General features: G+C 40.6%; 1 protein-coding gene across 2 annotated transcripts in view; it reads left to right on the top strand.

Annotated features, from left to right (window-relative positions):
* Nucleotides 1-520: 520 nt before the first annotated feature.
* The window catches only part of TKT (transketolase), a 60,352-nt gene continuing 38,263 nt past the window's right edge, over nucleotides 521-22,609 (top strand). Inside the window, exons 1-2 of one of the 2 annotated variants that reach the window (XM_068253646.1) lie at nucleotides 521-833; nucleotides 18,644-18,761. In XM_068253646.1, the coding sequence (XP_068109747.1) occupies nucleotides 727-833; nucleotides 18,644-18,761 (225 nt within the window). In that variant the 5' untranslated portion in view covers nucleotides 521-726. Of the gene's footprint in view, nucleotides 834-15,724; nucleotides 15,749-18,643; nucleotides 18,762-22,609 lie in introns of those variants that run through there. The other variant, XM_068253647.1, reaches the window with a different exon arrangement.

Below are 22,609 nucleotides of genomic sequence, written 5' to 3'. Positions count from 1 at the left end.
TTTTCTCCTGACTTTTCTCCTGGGAGATAATTTTTAATCTTCTCTTTAAAATAACTTTCTGCATTTTGCAATTTAAAAAGTACTAAAAAGTAGTTGAAAAGGTACCATCAAAATTATTTTGAGTAGTTTTTTGCTCGCTGAGGGTTCAAAAGGCATTTTATTGACAAGGTGGGAAAATATCCCCCAGGTCTAGGTGGAAACTCAGGAAAAAGAAATTAATTGTATATGTGCCACTGTGTTTCCAAAAAAACCCAGCAGTAGCTATGCGCTATATAAATACTATTGTTTTTGCTTGCTGTGGGCACCACTTCCAATTTCGCTGGTACCTCCCTTGATTTAAGCCTGGAGTGCTCCTTTAATGTGTGCTCTATGCTCTGTACACTGTAGAAGTAGCTCGTGTATTGGATGTGACCGCTGTCATTTCCTCAGGACATTACAAAGCCGCCCCTCCCTGTCTCCGCCTTCCTGGCTGTCACTACCCTGCTGTACTGCCAGTGCCTCATCCGTACAGTACCAATTCCCGCCCCCCAGCCGACGTTTTCACCAACCGGCTGCAAGTTCATCGAGTGACGAGTCCCAGAGTGTCCCCGGCCACTCCCTCAGTGACTGTGCCAGCCCCCGTCTGCTGTGCCTTTATTGCCCCCGCAGCGTCCAGCGCTCCCCCTGTATTCTGCAGCTGTCCAGTGTCCGCACGTTCCGCACTAATCCCTGACAGCAGCCTTCTCCATGGCGGATTATCACAAGCCCGACCAGCAGACTCTGCAGGCCCTGAAAGACACTGCCAACAGGCTGAGAATTAACTCCATCAAGGGCACCACAGCAGCAGGATCTGGGTGAGTGCCAGGGGTGCGTGCTGATGTCTGCTGGGGAAGATCTATCTATCTATCTATCTATCTATCTATCTATCTATCCATCCATCTATAATACATTGCTCTGCTCTTTCAGCTCTTTACCTAATTGTGACTAATTCTAATTTTCAGATATCATGGAATAATTGAATATATGACTGATACTTTATTCCCTTCCCATCACTACAGAATATATATTCTACCTGTTATGAATCCATCTAAATTTGATGCCGCAGGTGCTGCATCTTTTATGTCTGTAATCTGAAGCCTAACTAGTTCTTTCATTCATTTCAGCAGAGGTGTTCCTGTATGTAGAATGTTGGATTGTTTTAAACATTTGTTCAAACTTGTGTACTGAGTATACACTTCCTACATAGTAGTCTGTATTATAAATCTGCTTCTTTAAAAAGTGTGCTTGAAAGCTTATCAGACACTTCCTGTTGTTGGGGTAGCTTAGAAAATTGTCCCAACGAGCTACCTGTGGAACCTGCGTACTGTAATTGGTTCCTGTTACCATACTGACATATTCAAATGTATCTTCTGTTAAGCAATGTCCTTTGTTCGGCATTGCAAAATAAGTGTTGCATTCTTAAATCAAATACTGTGCAATGTTTGTACCAGGAAGCCAGATTTTAAAAAGAAAAAAAAATAGATAAAGCACAGTCATAAAAAAAGATAAAGAAGGAATTCTGTAAAAATTGTTTTGATGTCTTGCATGAATACATATGTAGGATAATCTTAAATTGGCAAGGTAACATGTATAGGCTTTTCTGGAAAGGTGTGGTTGTCATGGTGTTGTGGGTGCTCAACTAAAGAGAGGTTAATAGCACTCAAGTAAAAAAACAAAGTAGCTCAGTCAAGCAATACATGCTGTCATTTTTTTTTTTACTGCACGCAAATCAAAAGCATCCTTTTGGTTTCTACAAGCTTATTATTATTCTGCTTCCAAATTTATTTGTGGGAAAACTGAGGAATTCAAGTCTTGTGGAAACCAGCCTTCAATCAATTAAGGAAACATTCATTTTATTTTTCACATTTTGGTACTTATTTCATTAACTTTAAATTAACTTTTTCTCCTGAGTTTTCTAGGATATAATTTTTCATTTTCTCCTTAAAGCGGAATATAACCCTGCATTTCAACTTTGCTCTAAAACATTATTTACAGCATATTATATGCAAAAAGCATTTTTTTTTTACTAGACCAGCATTGGAAGGGTTAAACACAGAGGTTTAGGGCTCTTTCACATCAGACAACGAGAACAGGAGCCGTTCTTCTGCACGCGTTGTCTGCCTGCGGCGTGTCGTCGGGTATCTGCGGTGCGACGCAATCAGTGGCGGTAGCTGGTAATTAAACTCGACGGAAAACGCCGGCTCGTGGGTGCTTTGGAGGAAAAACTGCGCCCACATGCATCGAAACGCAGCGTCGAGTGTGAAAGGTAAAATGAAAGTCTATGGACTTTCATCTTACCTTGGTTAACGCAAACGCCTGCCGTTTGCGTTAACGCACAAAGTCTGCCCTAATGTGAAAGAGCCCTTAAAGTTCCGTGGAGAGATTTGCAGAAGTTCAGATAGATACATTCTATTTAGTTAAATGTATCTATTGAGAAATGTTACACACTCTTTGGCTGTCCTCCAAGCTCCTTCTCAGTCAGAGAGCGAGTCACATGCCACACTTAGATACATTTATGTAAACAAAATGTATCTATGTCAGCTTCGGATGCGTCTGCAGAAATCTCCAGGAACTTTAAAGCCCTGTGTAACCCTTCCAATGCTGGTCTAGTAAAAAAAAAAAATGCTGGTTGCATGTAATATACTGTAAATAATGTTTTAGAGCAAAGTTGAAATGCGGGGTTATACAGTATTCCGCTTTAAAATAACATTTCAGCACTTTGCAATTGAAAAAGTATCAACAAATATTTGAACAAGTATTATCAAAATTATTTTAAATATTTTGGTGCTTGCTGGTGGATTAAAGTGATCCCGAGCTGAAGCTCTGGATCAATATAAGATATTCACCTGAAGAGAGGGAAGCCGCAGGATCCTATTGAGGCTTCCCTCGGTGGTCCGATGTCCCCTGTCGCCCCTCTCCATAACAAAGCACTATCAAAGTAATTTTGAGTATTTTCTTGCTTCCTGGTGGTTTTTATAGCTCAGGTACAAATTGAGATACTTACCTAACGAGAGGGAAGCCTCAGGATCCTATTGAGGCTCCCCTCCTTGCTTTGATGTGCCCCGTCGCTGAGTGCGGTCCCCCAGAAGATTAGCGACAAGGCATCATGGCTAATCATATCGAGCCACGCAGCTCCTCTTCTTGCAGCGTGGCTACGCAATAGCCGTACAAGCCTGCCTGCACATGCACAGTAAGCCGGAGCCGTGGACCACACTGCAAGAAGAGGAGCTGTGCGGCCTACAGTTAAGCATGGAGGGAAGCCTCAAAAGAATCCTGAGGCTTCCCTTTCATTAGGTAAGTATCTCAATTTATACCCGAGCTATAAAAAGCCTTTTCAACCACCAGCAAGCAAGAAAATACTCAAAATTACTTTGATAGTACTTTTTTTCACCTACCTTAGGTTACTTTTTAAACTGTAAAATGTTTAAAAGTTATTTTAAAGAGAACCCGAGGTGGGTTTGAAGAATATTATCTGCATACAGAGGCTGGATCTGCCTATACAGCCCAGCCTCTGTTGCTATCCCAAACCCCCCTAAGGTCCTCCTGCACTCTGCACAGCACAGCTCCACTCTCAGCCAATCTCCTGGGGTCCCCTCCGAAGCAGCCACCGACCCTGCTTAAGTCGATGGTCACCGGAGCGCGATTGCGAGTACCGCGGCCGTGCGTAAGAGCAGACACCGCCGCTACGGTTGGGGCCCCAGAAGACTGGCTGAGAGCGGAGCTGTGGTGAGCAACACATAAGCTTTTAGGTGTTGGAGGAAGCCCCAGATAAGTAAATCTGATTTGATTTAATTTGCCTCATGTAGCTTTTAGGGAACAAGGTACTTCGAGGTGCAGCTGTACTGCACTTGTGCAGTAGCACGGACACACTTGTGCTGCGCTGGAAAAAGTCTGATCCGGTCTCTGCTACTAAGCAGGCACAGATGGCTTGCACATGCGCAGTAGCACAGACCCGATCGTGCTCGGCTTTTTCTGGGGAAGCCCGTGTTGGTCTGTGCTACTGCACATGAGCAAGCCGTCGACAAGCTGCTGAAATAGCCCAGAAGATAAGGATGGGAGAAGTCTCCAGATCATTCAGAGACTTCCTTCTATTGAGATAATTACCCAAATTGGACAACAACGTGAGAGCATTAACCCCCGAACCGCCATAAGCAGGCAATAAGGCAAGGGATTGATTACTCCTGCATTAAATCATTGCACCATACTACAGTACTTTTTAGTAATCTGATCAAAATTGATTAAGGCCCCTTTTCCATGAGCAGTTGCTTGCTTCTGCCTGGCAACTGCTTGCTGCTGCCTGGTAATTGCTCACTGCTGCCCACCATACTGCTAATGTGCCTGTGTCATCCTATTACATTATAATGGCATTGTGCTTGCAATGCGATTATATTGTCCAACACAATATGTCAGTATGCAAGTAGCCTTAGAGAGACACTGAAGTGAAAAAAAAAATATGATATAATGAATTGGTTGTGTAGTACGGATAATTACTAGAACATTAGTAGCAAAGGAAATATTCTCATATTTTTATTTTCAGTTATATAGTGTTTTTTATAACATTGCATCATTCACTAATATTTGCAGTTTACACACTATTTAGCATTCTAATCTAATTCTGAAAAAGCATAAATAAAAAGAAATAAAAAAGTATTCTTTTTCAGTGCCCAAATCCACTTGAAATACACATACCTAGTTTTTGAAAAATATTTTAACCACATCCAGACCTTGTTTCCCACTTATGGACCAGAACAGTTCTGACAGTTTAGCTATGTCCTTATTTAATCAGAAATAACTTTTTATGTTCCTGTCACAATTTATGGTGATGATATTTGATTCTGAAATAATGCTACAGAGTGTATTTTTCACTATGAACTGAGAAAATAAAAGTATTTTTAATGGTAAAAATCAATCTCATTAGCTCAGGAAACATATATTCCCGTTCACCAATTAGTGCTGCATCAGATAGTGCCAGAATAGATAGTGCATCAGATTTGCTTGAATAGTACACTATTCTTTTCTACAAACTGGAAGTTTAAAAAATCTTTCTGCTGTAATGTTTCACAACTTCAGTTAGGCCTCTTTTCCACAGGCAGTTGATAGCCAGTGAAATGCCTCTCAAACTCTCAGAACTGCTTGCTGCTGCCTGGTAATTGCTCACTGCTGCCTGGCAACTTCTTGCTGAGCACACAGTTCAACTGTCCGTGGAAAAGAGGCCTTAATAATGCTAGGTACACATGGATTGATAGCAGGCAATAAGGCAAGGGATTGATTACTCCTGCATTAAATCATTGCACCATACTACAGTACTTTTTAGTAATCTGATCAAAATTGATTAAGGCCCCTTTTCCATGAGCAGTTGCTTGCTTCTGCCTGGCAACTGCTTGCTGCTGCCTGGTAATTGCTCACTGCTGCCCACCATACTGCTAATGTGCCTGTGTCATCCTATTACATTATAATGGCATTGTGCTTGCAATGCGATTATATTGTCCAACACAATATGTCAGTATGCAAGTAGCCTTAGAGAGACACTGAAGTGAAAAAAAAAATATGATATAATGAATTGGTTGTGTAGTACGGATAATTACTAGAACATTAGTAGCAAAGGAAATATTCTCATATTTTTATTTTCAGTTATATAGTGTTTTTTATAACATTGCATCATTCACTAATATTTGCAGTTTACACACTATTTAGCATTCTAAATAATTTTACAGAGCAGCCCAGTGAACTATTGACCTGTCCTCTGGAGAGAAAAAGAAAATACAGTAACTGACAGTTGAGATAACAAGCTTCAGAAGACAGAGCTCTCTGCGACTTTGAAAGTCGTGGAGCTCAATGGCTCTTTTGCATAGATAACAACTGGTGTTTCTTAACTCTTAAGCAGCGTACACGCGCTGGACTTTAGGCAACGACGGGTCCGTCGTTGCCTCCCGCTGGGTGGGCGTGCCTGCGACAGTCCGGCGTGTGTACGCTCTGTCGTCAGACTGATACGGCTGTTTCTGAGCGATCCGCCCGGCGGATTTCCTGTACTCAGTGCAAACAATATTAGACTCATGTCTCTGCTCCTAATGTTTTATTTCTTAGCTGTACTACACATATAAATCATTATATCATATTTTTTTTTCGCTTCAGTGTCTCATTAACCATTCTCAGTCATATGTCCTACATTGGCCATTTCCAGCATAGGTCTAATGCTGGACATAGGAAAATATAACTACCACTAGGAGCACTGTTGACGGATAAAATGTGAAATGGGGTGGAGCTACAGCCCACAAGCTGGCCCTGCCCCCTCCCCATAATGCCTGGTCACCTCCTTGTTCTAGTACAAGAACGTAGAGACGGATACCAGCCGCTGCAACACTTTCTAGATCACAAACACCATCCCCCAATCCCCCCCTTAGTACTGGCAGGTGATCTCTGTAGGATGTCCGTTTGATGAGAGCTTTATGCACAGAGGGATACATTGCTTGCATGGCAGTTGGAAAAAAGCTGTTATTTCCCACAATGCAATGAGGTATACAGACAGCAAACTGTCAGGGCCATGTTTATGCCATCACACTGTGGGAGAGATTTCACCACAATATCGGCCACACAGATCCCCCTGATGATCTAGTCAAGAAAATATTTCTCATGGGAAAGGGAGTATTGGCTATGTATTGGCTATGTTTGGGATGAAGTATAATCTTTGGTTAAAGATCCTCTTTAATTAGTTTCAATACTATAGCCTTGTACGCATGCTAGATCAAACGTGACCATTTGGCATTTTTAAAAACAAATCTAATTCTGAAAAAGCATAAATAAAAAGAAATAAAAAAGTATTCTTTTTCAGTGCCCAAATCCACTTGAAATACACATACCTAGTTTTTGAAAAATATTTTAACCACATCCAGACCTTGTTTCCCACTTATGGACCAGAACAGTTCTGACAGTTTAGCTATGTCCTTATTTAATCAGAAATAACTTTTTATGTTCCTGTCACAATTTATGGTGATGATATTTGATTCTGAAATAATGCTACAGAGTGTATTTTTCACTATGAACTGAGAAAATAAAAGTATTTTTAATGGTAAAAATCAATCTCATTAGCTCAGGAAACATATATTCCCGTTCACCAATTAGTGCTGCATCAGATAGTGCCAGAAATGTGCTCAGGAGCAAGCCCAATAATGCACAGCATTGCTTCTGCTACAAGACGTATATCTACTGACTCGTGGCTTAGATGAAGTCACAGAGGATGTAGATATACTGTAGTGGTGGATAAAGTGGTTAATATGGTGATCAGAATTGTGTTTGGTCTGGTTAGAAATTTAAGTGCCAGCTGTAGAGTCCCTGGTCAGTTTGCGCAGGGTTTGTGGTGGTGCAGAACAAGAAAAGAAGAACACAGATGAAAAATGTAAATGAAGAATTTGAAGAATGGATGTGGTTTACAATACTGGATTTTGCTCATTCAAAAAGGGTATGTATGGTTTATTTCTGAAAATGAACAATTTATTTATGCACCCGTATGGGGGTTGCTATATGGTCAACACCTTACTCAAAAGCTGACCAGATAGCACTGGATGCCACCCATTTAGGCCTCTTTTCCACGAACAGTTGATCTGTGTGCTCAGCAAGCAGTTACCAGGCGGCAGTGAGCAGTTACCAGGCAGTGGTGAGCAGTAGTCAGGCAGCAACAAGCAGTTGTGAGAATTTGAGAGGCATTTCACTGCCTATCAACTGACCAAAGAAAAGAGGCCTAAATTACCCCCTCCATTTACGTTTTGGCCATCTAGATTACTTGTTCAAATGAGGGGTTATTGACTATTTGCATTGTTGCTAATGCTGTGCTCCTGAGTCCTGAGCTAGCCTTCTGCCACATCTAGCCTGTTTCCTTTCCTAGCATAATTGTATTGTGACTGTTAAATTCCATAAATATTGTGCCAGGGAACAAATTACATGTGGTACGCCAACCATGGACAGTGGCTTTAAATCCAGGATATAGATTCTATGTCATTTTTAGGAGTAGAAGGAAAGATACAATTATTTATCTCAACAGTTTGTTTTTATCAGTTTTTGTTTTCCTTGTATTTTCTTTAAGACTGTTAAAATAGGAAAATTTAGATTGGCAACTGATCCCCCATACCTCTCTCACTATATAGGGTACAGAATTCTGCAAATCAGCTCTAATGATTACTATATAACATTGCACAGATGGAGGCTTTCCACTGAAATGATACCATTAGAAATTACAGATTTCCTGTATCTGGGTTGTTACGGTACTACTGGAAGCCAATGAGGCTTTAAGATTCAACAGTGGTTAATTTGTTTTCTCTCGGTCTGGAAGAGAACATGATTTCTGTCCTGGAGCACAATAATTTATGCCATTATGCATTGAATAGCTCCGAAACACACAATGCGCTTGGTGTGCCACATATTGTGAGGCCATGACTTACTCTCTAACCTCTCTGAATTGTCTGCTTTGTCTCATAACCTTTTCATGGTCCTGAGATTCTGAATAAAAAGCACACCTTCATTTCCTCTCAACATTTATGATTAGAGGCATAGATAATATAAAGCATCAATTTGATCTGGTTCCTGCAGGCAGTTCTACAGTAACATACCTTGCATGGCAGATAAACGCTGCAAACCGATAACATGATAATAAAATCATATATTTCAAAGTATTGAAACGGGGCATGCAGCCTGCTGTTTAAAGGAATGGATAGGCAAATTCCTTTCTAGTTAAAAAAAATCATTTTATATATATGTTGTACTTTTTTAGCATGAACTATTGTAAGCCCAATTCCAGGCACAAATCTTTCTCTGGTTGTGTGTAGTCATTGAATGGGGGGAGGGGGGTGGAGTGTACTGGTGCTTGCTCCGCCAATGAGAAAGCTCTTGAATGCAAACAATCCATCACAGAGCTTTTGGGTGCGTTAGCAATTATCATTGTAATAGAAGTATCCAACCCATACAGTGCATGACACAGCTAACAATGGGCCCCTGTGCATAACTGATTAGGTGGGTCCCTTTCAACAACCCTCCTTATGAGCTAAAGGTGGTATGGTTTAATAAAAATAAGCAATGGGTGGTGTGCACAGGTCACCATAGAAAAGTGTGGTGACTGGGTGACTGAGTAGAGGCAAGGACTTGAGCGAGAGATCCAGTAGGAATATGGTATATTTGACCTTTGTTTATACATCACACTTCACCAGTGTTCTTCATGTGAAGATTAACTTGTATTGCCAGGGACAACAAGCTCATATGAGTGGATGGATAGTGTACTGGTTAAGGGTATCACCTTTGATATAGGAGACCAGAGTTTGAATCCTGAACAGAGCAGGTCTATAACCAGTTGGAAGTCTTTAAGCAAGTCTTACTAAGGCCACGTTACACCAGTAATGCTATGCAATGGATCAGGAAAGCAGCACTGCACATTACTCAAGCATTGCATTGCATACAGTGAAGCATATATCCAATGAAATGTATGGTTCACTGTTAGCGTTAACATGTGCATTTTGCGGTAATGCAGTGCGTTACCACGCCGCAGTCTGTTGTACCGCAACGTACCTGCTGCACTGTAAACGTAGCGGTAGGTGGTGCATTGCCAGGCAGCGAGCCTCATTAAAGAGCGGCAGTTATGCCGGACCACAAGGCACCACTGTGAATGTGGCCTAATACTCCTGAGTGGTCTATTGTACAACTTACTGTTTTGATTAGTTCAATTTCAAGCTGCACACAATTTACATCAAGTTAACAATCTTTATTAATCAGTACATAGCAACTCTGTTATTTAGCAACTCTGTTATTTAGCTTCTGTTCTGTTCACAGTAAAAAAAAAAAAGAAAAAAAAAAAGCTAAAAACATTTAATGGACTCTTGATCATATTTTTATGCCAACGAGGTAGTGCCAGGATGTTGTGAAATGTATATCACCAGAGGCTGCAGGCAGCTCCAAACAATTTCTGCTTTAACTATCATTAAATCCTTACAAAACATGTAATAAAAATGTCATCCTTTAAGAAGAACTGAACATGCATTTGATTGGCTCAATTCTCGGCTGTATACAACTTGCATTAGATTTACGTTCAAATCACAATTATTTGCATCCCATTGACCATCTCTACTAGTGATCTATGCAAGTGTGTTACTGATAAGAAGTAAAAAAACTAACATTTTTATGCACCTTATCTCTGGTGTGTGCACTACTGAATGCTCCTGTTTTGTGTGGTTTTTTTTGTTGCTGTTGGATTGAAAGCAATTCATAGCTGCAGCTATGCAGGGCACATTCAGTAGGCCACCCGGGAGTGTAATGGAGACTTGCTCTAGGACTTTCTACTGTTTATAGACCTGTAGTAGGATTCAAACTCTGGTCTCCTACATCACCAGTACACTGTCCTGCCACTCACATGAACCCTGGGTCAACCAATCTTCACATGAAGAACACTGGTGAAGTGATGTATAAAGTAAGGTCAAATATACCAAATTCCTTCTGCATCTTTCTTGCCTCTCCGTCTCATTCCTTCAGAGACTAAAAGCGGACGTGAACTCAGAACTTTTTCTCTGCACTAAAAGATAAGCAACAGCATAATAACCTTTAAAGAAAAACATTTCTTTGTTACAGCTGATACAAATCCTACAATAAATGTACAGTATGTCTACTTCCTGCTTTAATGGAAGCAGGCATATTGTTAACATCATGTTATGTTATTAAACATCAAATGAGCTTATCTGCCGTGGCAGTCAGCTGACGCAAGGGAAAGATCAATTACAACTTGTGATTAGACACAGATGATGGGGAATTAAACAGCCTAAACTCTCTAAATACATACAGGGTGCGTTTTTCTATATTTTCCTTCTGTTCTGTGCAAGAGTTCATGTCCACCTTAACTAACCAATGAACAATTGAACCAACTGCATTCCATTCAGTAACCGGTATAACCATTTTGTGTTTTATGTTCTGTGGAGCTTTCATTTATCATATCATGCAGCAGCATTAAAAAAGTTTTACCATGGTAGTTGAAAAGGTTTCTCTGAGAAGGGGGAAGGATGTTTATTTCAAATTTAAGACAAATGTTTTGAAAGAAGGGAAAAAGCAGAAGAAACTTGTGAATGTGACCACAAAACCAATGAAATATTTGTTGCTAAATCTGGTAGATTAAAGTAATATCTCAATAGTGGAATCAAAGTTAGTAATAAAAGCTAAGATCATCCTACACAAGGATGTTTTTTAGCTATATTTGGGTTTACCACCTGATTTCTTATATTAAAAGTGGGCTTTGGCAGTGAGATCCCCCCAACATAGTTCCGAACTCTATTCCTGCACACCCTTCTCAGTAGTGGTACCGTAGTTGAGATCAAATAGGAGAGACCTTCCTTCAATGGTTTTGCAGTTAAATTAAAAACTGCACTCAACCCAAAAGGTGCCATACTGCAATGAAGAAGGAGGAGAAGGTCTTCTAACCAGTTACAGATAATAAAATACTATAACTACTGTGTTTTAGTTCTCACAACTTTTCACTTTAGGCAAGTGTGTAAGGGGTTCTTGGAAGACACATCTGCCAAGATGTGTGCTTATCTGAATGTCACAGCCTCTGGAACCCTTATGCCTACTGTGTGTTCATGCTGTGTAATATCAGCTATGGTTAAAACCAGGGATGCTCATCCGGATTTCGGATATCCGGGTAACCCGGATATTTGACCATTTATACGCTATCCGGCCAGAACCGGATTCCAGATAGTTGGGTCCAAATCCGGATAACTATCTGCGGATAGTTTGACGCATGACCCGGATATCCGCGGATTTCTACCAGATATCCGAATCCGATTACTACAATTTCCATTTCGGTTGCAAAAAATCCAGATCACCACCACCACCACCTCTCTCTCTCTCTCATCTTGCCTTCCAGGGATTTGTAGGATGTCATAAGCAAGCTCACATACATTAGCCAGGAATCAAACCCAGGTCTACTGCTTGGAAGGCAGCTATGCTCACCACTATACCACCAACACTACATGCTGAAGCCAGCCTAGCATGTACCATTGTGATATACCCAAGAGAAAAATGAGCTTGCTTATTTGCCTAATTTGCTAGATGAAAGCAGTGGGACACATGGTGATACTGCTTACAAGCTTCAATTCAAGACTCCTATTTGTTATTGCCTGAGGAAGCAGGAATATACCTGCGAAACGCGTTGCATGGTTGTCTGGAGTATATAAACAAACCTGTTGTTAAAAAGCTGACAGTATCTTGTCTACTTCAAGGAGCCGAGTCCACCACCACCTCCTGAGGAATTTTAAACTTTTTAGTTCCGTTTATCCTGCTGGCGCCTCTGTTCACTCTTATATTTTTCAGTGAGTGCTTCTCTCTTGTGACCCTCTATATTTTAGCTCTAACCTATAGAGCCCCCATTTATAGTATTTACTATGCAATTCCACCCTCAAAAAGGCACTCACTTTATAGTGGTCTCCTTATTGTATCCATTATATAATTCAGAAAGCCCATTTATAATGTTTCCTTAGAGCTTTCCACTTATATAGTGCCTCCGTTATTTTCATCAGAAAATTAGTCTGAATAAGCTATTTGTAGTGGCAGTTTTGTTGTTTGTGTGATGTGAGACATATTTTGTAATTGCAGAGCTTACAGTGGAGCATACTGTCAAAGTTTCATGCTTGACATAACAAAGGGCACATGCTGGGACTGGTAGCCAGCAATAGCTATTAATACATAAATATATAAATGCAAGGGATGTATACAGAACCATCACCAACAATCTGCTTCAGATCCCAGTAACTTCCATGTGCAGCTTTGCTTTCCGTCAAGTGTGGACGTCTGGTTCAATAAGACACACTCTGCACTCAACAATTACTGTATTTTTTGGACTATAAGACTCACTTTTTCTCCCCCAAAAGTGGGGAAAAAAAGTCACTGCGTCTTATAGTCCAAACGCAGGGAGTTCCTGACTTGTGAACACCTGCCAATACGAACCTCCAACCCGCTGCAATGTCAGGGACTCCCTGTACTGTGTCCATGCAGAGGAGGACACATGGACAAAGGGACGATACAGGGAGACACAAAGGGGTATAGAGGAGGACACAAAGAGGATAGAGGTGGACATATAGGGACACAAGGGGGACAGAGGAGGACACAGAGAGACACAAGAGGTACAAGGGGGCATGAGGTACAAAGAGGGCATAATCCACAAGATGCCCCTTCACCATGGATGCATCGGGTTTAGTATATATATTTTTTCCACTGGTTTTTGTCCTCTAAACCTAGGTGTGTCTTATGGTCAGGAGCATCTTATAGTCTGAAAAATATGGTAAGCAAGCATTCTTAAAACTAAGCCTCCACCTGATTCATTTTATAGAACCTGTCTGGAATAAGACAATTTTTCAGATAATCTGTGGGTGTAGGAATTTAGTATATGACATTGCATGCATCTGGCCGAAATTAATTGGCTCAGCATTAACGTGTACCCTGAGTTTATCAAGGCATTTTGGGCGCTGTAGATTTCTGTGCATTTTTGCTTATCCTATGCTCTTGTTCAGCTATTCCTTTTTTTTCAAGACAAAAGCCAACTCTATTGTGCCCTTGTTTCTTTAGTTAGTGATGAGTTAGCACTCTCATTCCTTGTGGGTAGTCAGGCCTGTAAACAGACTTTACTTGCCTTGTTCAAAGCAGCTCAGTCATACTCAGTTTGCATTATTAATTCTGTTGGAATTCTTGATACAACCTTATGCGGTGTGAACAAATCATTATGAGCACACAGTTCAATGACCCAATACAACCACATTGTGGAAGTATTGACCTGTTATGACACATGTGGTCATTGTGAAAGGGACCAAATAAGGGGAAGAAGAGGATAAACGATTTCAAACTTCAGCTCAGAACTGAGCAATCTATGCAACTATTATGAAACGGTGTATTAAGAGGTACCATCATTGTAGAGGCAGAGCCAAAAAGCAAGAAATAAAACATAACCTACAAGTATATTAACAGTAACTGTTGGTTGATAGGACCCTTGTGACTGAAGCCTTATTAACATGAGCAGTTTTCAGGGCAAAAAAAATGTGGCATTCTACCACCCTCTAAAACTGTGCACCTATAAGACTTGCACACAAATAGAGTATGTACTCAGGGAACAGAGTGATTAAAAAATGCAGCAGAGCGCTTCATGGGGTGCAGTAGCTACAATCAAACACTTATGTATATGTATGGGCTGGCCGTTTTCCGCAATGCTGTGTGGAGTTCACTGCAGAGATACAGTTACGAGAGCAGCTAAACGTCTAGCTATTTCATAATCACTGACAGCGATCTTTCAGGTGCCTGGAAAACTGCTGTATGGCATAATGTAAACAAAAAAAATATTTGATCATGTATGTATGCAGGGGTGTAACTAGAAATCACTGGGCCCCCCTGCGAAACTTTGGATGGGGCCCCCTCCCCACCCTCGCTTTCTGCACAGGTAAACTGAGAACCAATGTTATTCAACTGGCTAGTGCACACTTGCATGTGTTTTCCCCATACAGATAAAAACAGACAGCAGTAAAGCACTGGAAGCATTTTCTCTATCAATTACATTAGCTTCTTAGTTTTCACACATACAGACACACATGGTGTGCAGAAAACGCATTCAGAAAACCAACAGAAGAGTGTGCTCCCAGCCTCAGCTTATTACACTCTTTCTGGCCATCTCTGATGGAGCTGAACTGGCTCTGCAGACTTCTCCAGCATCACTACATACAGAGCACTTGGGGAGAGGGTAGAGAGGCTTGGGGCTGGACGCTGTACACAATCGCCTGCTGAACACTGAATAGGGACTGTACACATTTTTGCCTGCAAAACTTTGTATGATTCGTTATCAGTGGCTGAGCAGATGCAGTCATTAGAACAATTGTGCAGAGAGCAGAACATTTTTTCTCTCTGTGCCCTTAGCTGTCAGTCTCTCAGGACAGGGAAAAGAAACTTCTCCCCCGAAGGGCTCCCTGCGGCTTCTGGGCCCTTCTGTGGCTGCATCCCTTGCAGGGTCTATTGTTACGCACCGGTATGTATGTATTTCCCTGTATTTGAAGCTCGGTGATGACACTAATGTACTTTGTGGAGATTTAGAAATGTTAAAAGACTCCTTTAGAATAAACTATTTTCTTTCCAGAATACAGGTATTACTGCCATGTTTTTTCTATTGCTGTTTGTATGTTCATTAGAGAGATAGCACTCCACTCACATTCCTTCCTAATTTTATGTCCATTTTGACAACACATAAAGAGAGACAATATCTCCAGTGTAAAAGAAAAGTGGTTATTACTGTCTGTGACTTGGTGCACATGTCACCAGTGAGGCCACTTTTGACCACTTGTTCTAAAAGTTCTGTAGGGCACTCTATAGTATGTCAGAGATTCTGAGGTACACCTTTTACTGTTTATCTATAGCTAGCATTGAATATACATGAAGGTTACAACTATGCTTTTGTTCACTGACATGATATGTCACTGTTTTTCTATATGTCATTTAAGAAATGTGTGTCAAAGCTTATAGCTGGAGACCACCTCACACACATCTGTGTCCCATTAGGGGTCCCTGCATGACAGTTATAGCATATACTGCTGTAGGCTTTTGACATTCATATTTTCTGTCAGACTTTCTGTGCTCCAGGATAAGCTCTCACCTTTGCCTGCTCCCATTATAGGTTGGGAAGAGAAGACTGCGCTAGAATTGGCTAAGTACCAGTGACTTTTGCAGGATTGACAATGTAAAACCGGCATGTAGGAACTGTGACTAATATTCTGTTTGAACAGAAATAACAAATGAACTTGTGTGTATACGTGTGTGTGTGTGTGTGTGTGCGTGCGTAACCCTTGGAACTAATATTAATTCTGCACTATAAGAATGAGTAATCAGATTTCCCAGCATGATTTAGTCCTAACATGCATGCAGATTATAAGGAGAATCTTATGTAAACAGCAGTGCACAGTGCTGCCAGTGGCATACACACAGTCAGGTTTGCTTCTCCTTATATTTTCCATGTTGTTTGCTTCTCCTTATATTTTCCATAGGCATCAGATGGCCTACGACATCAACTTCCAGTCTGATTGTCTCCAGATCTATGAAAAGAAATTAGAAGGAAAAGTGGTGTCTTTCAAAGTAGCCAATTCAATTTTGCTTTTTATTTTCTCATGGCATTGAGAGAATGGAAAATGCCTAAAATGCTGCTATTTCATTCTCTTGTTATTGTGCTTGTTTTCATGACTACCTTCATACATGTGGGGGTGAGTAATAAAGATAGTGCAACACGATCTGGGACAGAATTGAAGCAGTTTCACAGAGCAGCCATTCAGAATAAATTTCATTCAGCATCTAACACTTGGTTGGTTACTCTGGCAACTGCCTCCTTTTTAGTCTAGTTTTCTTTGTGCCTGTGTTCATAAATCAGCCCCACTGTTTTGTTCAATACTATGAAGCACTGTATAATAGTGTTTTTGCCATGAAATCTTGGTGTCAGCATTTGAGGTTTGTGCTGTTGTGCATTCTACTCATATGTACAATGATCAGAGTATTCAGTGCAAGGAGCATAGCAGTGCTATCCCAGGCCCATATACAACAGTAATTTCCATATAGTGTTCCTGTGTGAACATACTGTCAACATTAAAAGGTACCAAAAGCTTCTGCAGGAACAGAAATGTAAAGGCCCGGTTCGCACACAAGTCTGCCAGTGTGTCATGAAGGCCTAGTTCTCACACAAGTCTGCCCATGTGTCAGTCAAATGCTTTTATGCAAGCGTGTAGAAAAGCATTTGACATCTTCCAGCAGCTTTCGACAGCTTCTGCCAGTTTTCAGCCCCGCAGGTGGACATGGAGATGCAGCAGTAAGTGACCCTGGAAGCAGCAGTGTTTGCGCAAATGATGGTAAAATATGGTACAAGCGCTGCCCATTCACTTATATGAGCAGTACTTGCCGAGGCCAGTGGGAAATGGCCTGCAATTGCCCACGTGAACCAGCCCTAAGAGTTGACCTAAAATGGAGATTCTTATAGTTTAGCACCTGCATTAAGCTGACAGTTAAATAACCAACAGCTTACCAATGGGAGCTGAAAGAATGGCAGATACTGTAGCTATTTGCTCAGCTTCCTAGTGATAGTGCTTAGTATGTTCAGCACAAGACATTCTGCTGGAGTATTGAATGCAACTCAGCTTAAGACACTTAAGCCAAATAAAAAAATACTATTTTTGTTTTACTCACCTGGGGCTTCTACCAACTGCAAGGGTACCGGACAGCTGCAGGGGGATGGTAGAAGCTCCAGGTTAGTAAATTTGTTTTCTTTTTTAGGCTTAAAGTGTAACTGTCGGGTATAAATTCAAAAATCAATTCTTTATTTTTATCTGGTAAACAAGTAATATGAATGCTAACCAGGCAATCCAAAAGTTAAAATCTCTATTACTTTTCTTGTTTATAAATGATCATTCCACAGTTTACCTGACTCTTATTTGGTACGTTGCCGCACAAAGGAAGTTGCAGGGCATGCTGGGTTGTCTTTTTTTGCTTCTCTATTTCCGTAACTAATGTACAAAAGCAAAAAAGGACAACCCAGCATGCCCTGCAACTTCCTTTTGCGGCAACGTACCAAATAAGAGTCAGGTAAACTGGGGAATGATCATTTATAAACAAGAAAACTAATAAAGATTTTAACTTTTGGATTGACTGATTAGCATCCTTATTACTTGTTTAACAGATAAAAATAAAGAATTGATTTTTTATTTTATGCCCGACAGTTACACTTTAAAGGACCTCTTTTGCAAAAATCCTAAAATTTAAATACATGTAAACATATACAAAAGAAGTACATTTTTTCCAGAGTAAAATGAGCCATAAATTACTTTTCTCCTATGTTGCTGTCACTTACAGTAGGCAGTAGAAATCTGACATTACCGACAGATTTTAGATTAGCCCATCTTGTCATGGGGGGTTCTCAGGGTTTTCTTTATTTTTAAAAGCACTTAGTGAATGGCAGTTGCTCCTACCAACTGCCAAAGAAGTGTATGGTGAGCAGGGAAGCTGGCCAGCATCAGTGTATAAATCTTTTTCAGGGAATTTGTTTATAAAGAATAAATGCAATGCTGAGACTCCCCCATGAAGAGATGGACTAACCCAAAACCTGTCGATAATGTCAGATTTCTACTACTTACTGTAAGTGACAGCAACATAGGAGAAAAGTAATGTATGGCTCATTTTACTCCGGAAGAAATGTACTTCTTATTTGTATGTGTTTTAAATTTTAAGATTTTGGCGACAGTTCCTCTTTAAGGATCCCTTTAAAGCCAATGCACAGAAAGTGCCTTTGCGCACATTAGTGATGGTCATGTCTAGGAGAACTTATTGAGACGCATGTGATTTGTTTGATCAGATGATACATTTGCAAAGCTCTGACTTGCTGCAATCACATCCTGCTTTAGCACAGGATCATGACTAGCAAATCAGGGACTTACATAGCTGCCACCTGACCAAACTGATCACATGCTTGTCCATGATTTCTCCTAGACATGACTTTTAGTAGTGACCAAATAAATCAGAAAATGTCTTCCTGCATGGCATTTCTTATAGTTCATAAATGATAAAGTGCTTTTCTCATCATCTCCTCTTTTTCTTCCAGACACCCATCATCATGCTGCAGTGCTGCCGAGATTATGTCTGTGCTTTTTTTCCATACCATGAAGTACAAGCCTCAGGATCCCAAGAATCCCAACAATGATCGATTTGTGATGTCTAAGGTATTGCTATTATTATCCTTTATTTATGAAGCATCAACATAGCACTTAGTACTGTATGTACTACAGTTACAAATATCCACATATTTAAAGTACAAAATATGACGTAGGAGGTGAAGAGAAAATAGTTCACAGACTCTAATGAGGAGGGTGAAGGGATGGGATAGAGGTGATTGGGGTATTGGTATGCAGTGAATAGGTTAGTTATTATAAAAGCAAAACAAAAGTTTGCCTTCTTAACTGGTTCCAGACTGACGCAGTATGAATCTACGTCCAGCTGGTGGTGCTGCTGCTCTGACTGGACGTAGATTCAACGTCCTGTTGAATCGCATGTCCCCGCTGCAATACACTCGCCCTGCTGTCTCTATAATGGCAGAGCTCTGTGAGCTGTTTTCTTTTGCTCCTGGCCCTGACTTCACTGTAAGCCAATCCCATTGGCTTACATTGATTGACAGGGTCAGGAGCCAATAAAAGCGGCTCCTGACTGGCTCACAGAGCTCTGCCATCATAGAGACAGCAGGACGAGTGTATTGCGGCGGGGACAGCAGAGAGAAGGACCTGAGGCGGGGACAGAACAGCGGGAGCGGCAGATTATTACGGCGATACAATGGGAGGCCGCGGTTTACCGTACCAGCAGTCTCTGGTCCTTAAAGCGGAATATAACCCTGCATTTCAACTTTGCTCTAAAACATTATTTACAGTATATTATATGCAACCAGCATTTTTTTTTTACTAGACCAGCATTGGAAGGGTTACACAGTGCTTTAAAGTTCCTGGAGATTTCTGCAGACGCATCCGAAGCTGACATAGATACATTTTGTTTACATAAATGTATCTAAGTGTTGAATGTGACTCATCTCTCTGACTGAGAAGGAGTTGGAGGACAGCCAAAGAGTGTGTAACATTTATCAATAGATACATATAACTAAATAGAATGTAACAATCTGAACTTCTGCATATCTCTCCACTGAACTTTAAACCTCTGTGTTTAACCCTTCCAATGCTGGTCTAGTAAAAAAAATGCTTTTTGCATATAATATGCTGTAAATAATGTTTTAGAGCAAAGTTCAAATGCAGGGTTATATTCCGCTTTAAGGGGGCAGAGACTGCTGGTAAGGAAGTGCTTAAAACAGAAGATGTTTGTGATAATTCAGGTTGGAGTAAGCATATGATGTCTCTCAAGATGCATAACTGCTGAAATATGCAAAATCATCCTTTGTTTTCCCTGTAAGCTAACCACACTGCCAGAACCTCTGGAATGCAATGATGTGCCAGCTTGTTAATTGTACAGAGCTTACTGTGTAGTCTGTAACTCGGATTATAATAGGTTGAATAGATTAAAATAGGTTTGTGATTATTAAAAGGTGGATTTTAGGGCCTGGTTTGAATGTTAAAGGGAAGGTCCAAAGAACTAGAAAAAAAAGAAATCCACTTACCTTGGGCTTCCCCCAGCCCCTGGCAGCCGACCTGTGCCCTCGCAGCAGCTCCGCTGGCTCCCAGTCCCCTCACGTGCAGATGCAGACCTTGCCAGGTCGGTATCTGTTTGCATCTTCCTGCGTTCCACAGTGTGGCTCACTGAGTCACACTGACATCATCCGGGCATCCAGATGACGTCAGCGCGACTCTGAAAGTCGCTCGTGCAGGCGCAGTCCGCATCTTGTGCCAGAGGGGACCCCGGACCACCAGCGTGGAGCGGAGCTGCGGTGTGAGCACAGGACGGCTGGCAGGGGCTTAAGGAAGCCCCAGGTAAAATTTTTTTTTATTTTTTAAGTCCTCTGATGTGTCTTTTAAATGGCAAGACTTTTAGGATGAGGGAAAGAGTTTCAGAAAGTTGAAGGAACCCTGGAGAAGTCTTGCAGCTACATGAAATGCATGAGAAGATCATCAGGAAGGCATTGCTGGAGTGAAGAGGACAGTTTAGATTAAAGTGTGTGTATGTGGTTAAAAATATAGATGGGACAAGAGCTGTGAGATTTAAAAGCAAAGTACGGTATACTAACTGTGAGCTTAACTGAAAGCCAGGCATAGGATACACGCAAAATATGAATAATCCATATGTGAAAATGAAGATATATATATATATATATATATATATATATATATATATATATATACAGTATATATATATATATATATATATACAGTGTATATATATATATATATATATATATATATATATATATATATATATACCCCGTATATTCCGGCGTATAAGACGACCGGGCGTATAAGATGACCCCCCCAACTTTTTCAGTTAAAATATAGAGTTTGGGATATACTCATCATATAAGACTACCCCTCTTCCAATGTACACCAAATTAAAATAAAAAAAAAAATCATATACTGGTGCTGTACTGTATGTGGTACCCAGTATATAACAGTATATAGTCAATTGACTGGTTGGATTGGTCAACTCTCCCTCTCCCTAAGTGGATTGGTCAGCTCTCCCTGTTTATCAGAGCAGTATGGAAGAATAGATCACGCTGTGCCCATAAAATACACCTCTTTCACCCTTCTGGCCCACCATTGTATCCTAATTACCTGCCTCTCAGATCTCGCACATGTGCACCTGCGCCGCTTCACTACACTCCTCAGCAGCGAGATCTGAGAGACGGTAACAAGATAGGGCATATCACCCAGCATCAGTGATACCCGGCGTTTAAGACGTCCCCCAACTTTTCAGAAGATTTTCAAGGGTTAAAAAGTAGTCTTATACGCAGGAATATACAGTACATATCTATATCTGTATATATACATTAATATTTTGGAGAGTGTATGCAAAGATAAAAAGTAACCACAGTTACAGTGAAAGTCCATTAAGGACACAAAGTTTTGGAGAGTGTATGCAAAGATAAAAAGTAACCACACTTACAGTGAAAGTCCATTAAAGAGACACTGAAGCGAAAAAAAAATATGATATAATGAATTGGTTGTGTACTATGAATAATTACTAGAAGATTAGCAGCAAAGAAAATATTCTCATACTTTTATTTACAGGTATATAGTGTTTTTTCTAACATTGCATTATTCTATAATATGTGCAGATTACACAACACTCAGCATTCAAAATGATTCTTTCAGAGCAGTCTGTGAAGTAATGACATCTCCTCTAGCAGAGGAAAAGTAAATAGTCCAGGAACAGTTGAGATAATAAAAGTCAGATAACAGCCCTCTCCATGACTAACTTAGTCGGAGAGCTTAATGGCTTGTTTGCATAGAGATAACAACTGGAGTTTCTCAACTCTTCCTGTACTGGAAACAATTAGACTGATGTATCTGATCTTAATGTTTTATTTCTTAGCTGTACTACACATACAAATCATATCATAATTTTTTTTTCGCTTCAGTGTCTCTTTAAGGACACAAAGGTTGCTTGCATCATGAACACAAAACTCCCTACGGACAGTTTTCAACCCATTACAGTTTGTGTACACATGTGGTGCAGTGGAAGTTTTATACTAACATAGCTTTTCGGCCAGCACACAGTTGCAACGCAAAACAATGTTCAAGATGATCTTATAGGCTTTGCCAAGTGTGTGCAGGTGTCCCCTGATGCCTGCTGACAGCTTGTTAGGAATCACACATGTTGGAATATCATGCCTGATTGCTATTTTTATGCTCGCTCCTGCACACCCGATCCCCCACAGCTGGAGGCCAAGCAGCACATTTGTAAAGCAATAATTCCACTGATGTCCAATGATCTGTAAAGAGCTTTCAAGCAATAGTTGTATAGGCCTTTACACATAGATGCAGCAAGACAGTTGGACCATGCTGGGTTTGTCATGATTGCAGCTGGCTTGGCAACTTGCTTATATAATAAATGAATCGGTGTGAGTGGCATCTAACTGAGC

This window comes from Hyperolius riggenbachi, chromosome 9, assembly GCF_040937935.1.
Source record: "Hyperolius riggenbachi isolate aHypRig1 chromosome 9, aHypRig1.pri, whole genome shotgun sequence".
NCBI classification, from domain to species: Eukaryota; Metazoa; Chordata; class Amphibia; order Anura; family Hyperoliidae; genus Hyperolius; species Hyperolius riggenbachi.
This window is presented reverse-complemented; position numbering and strand designations above follow the sequence as displayed.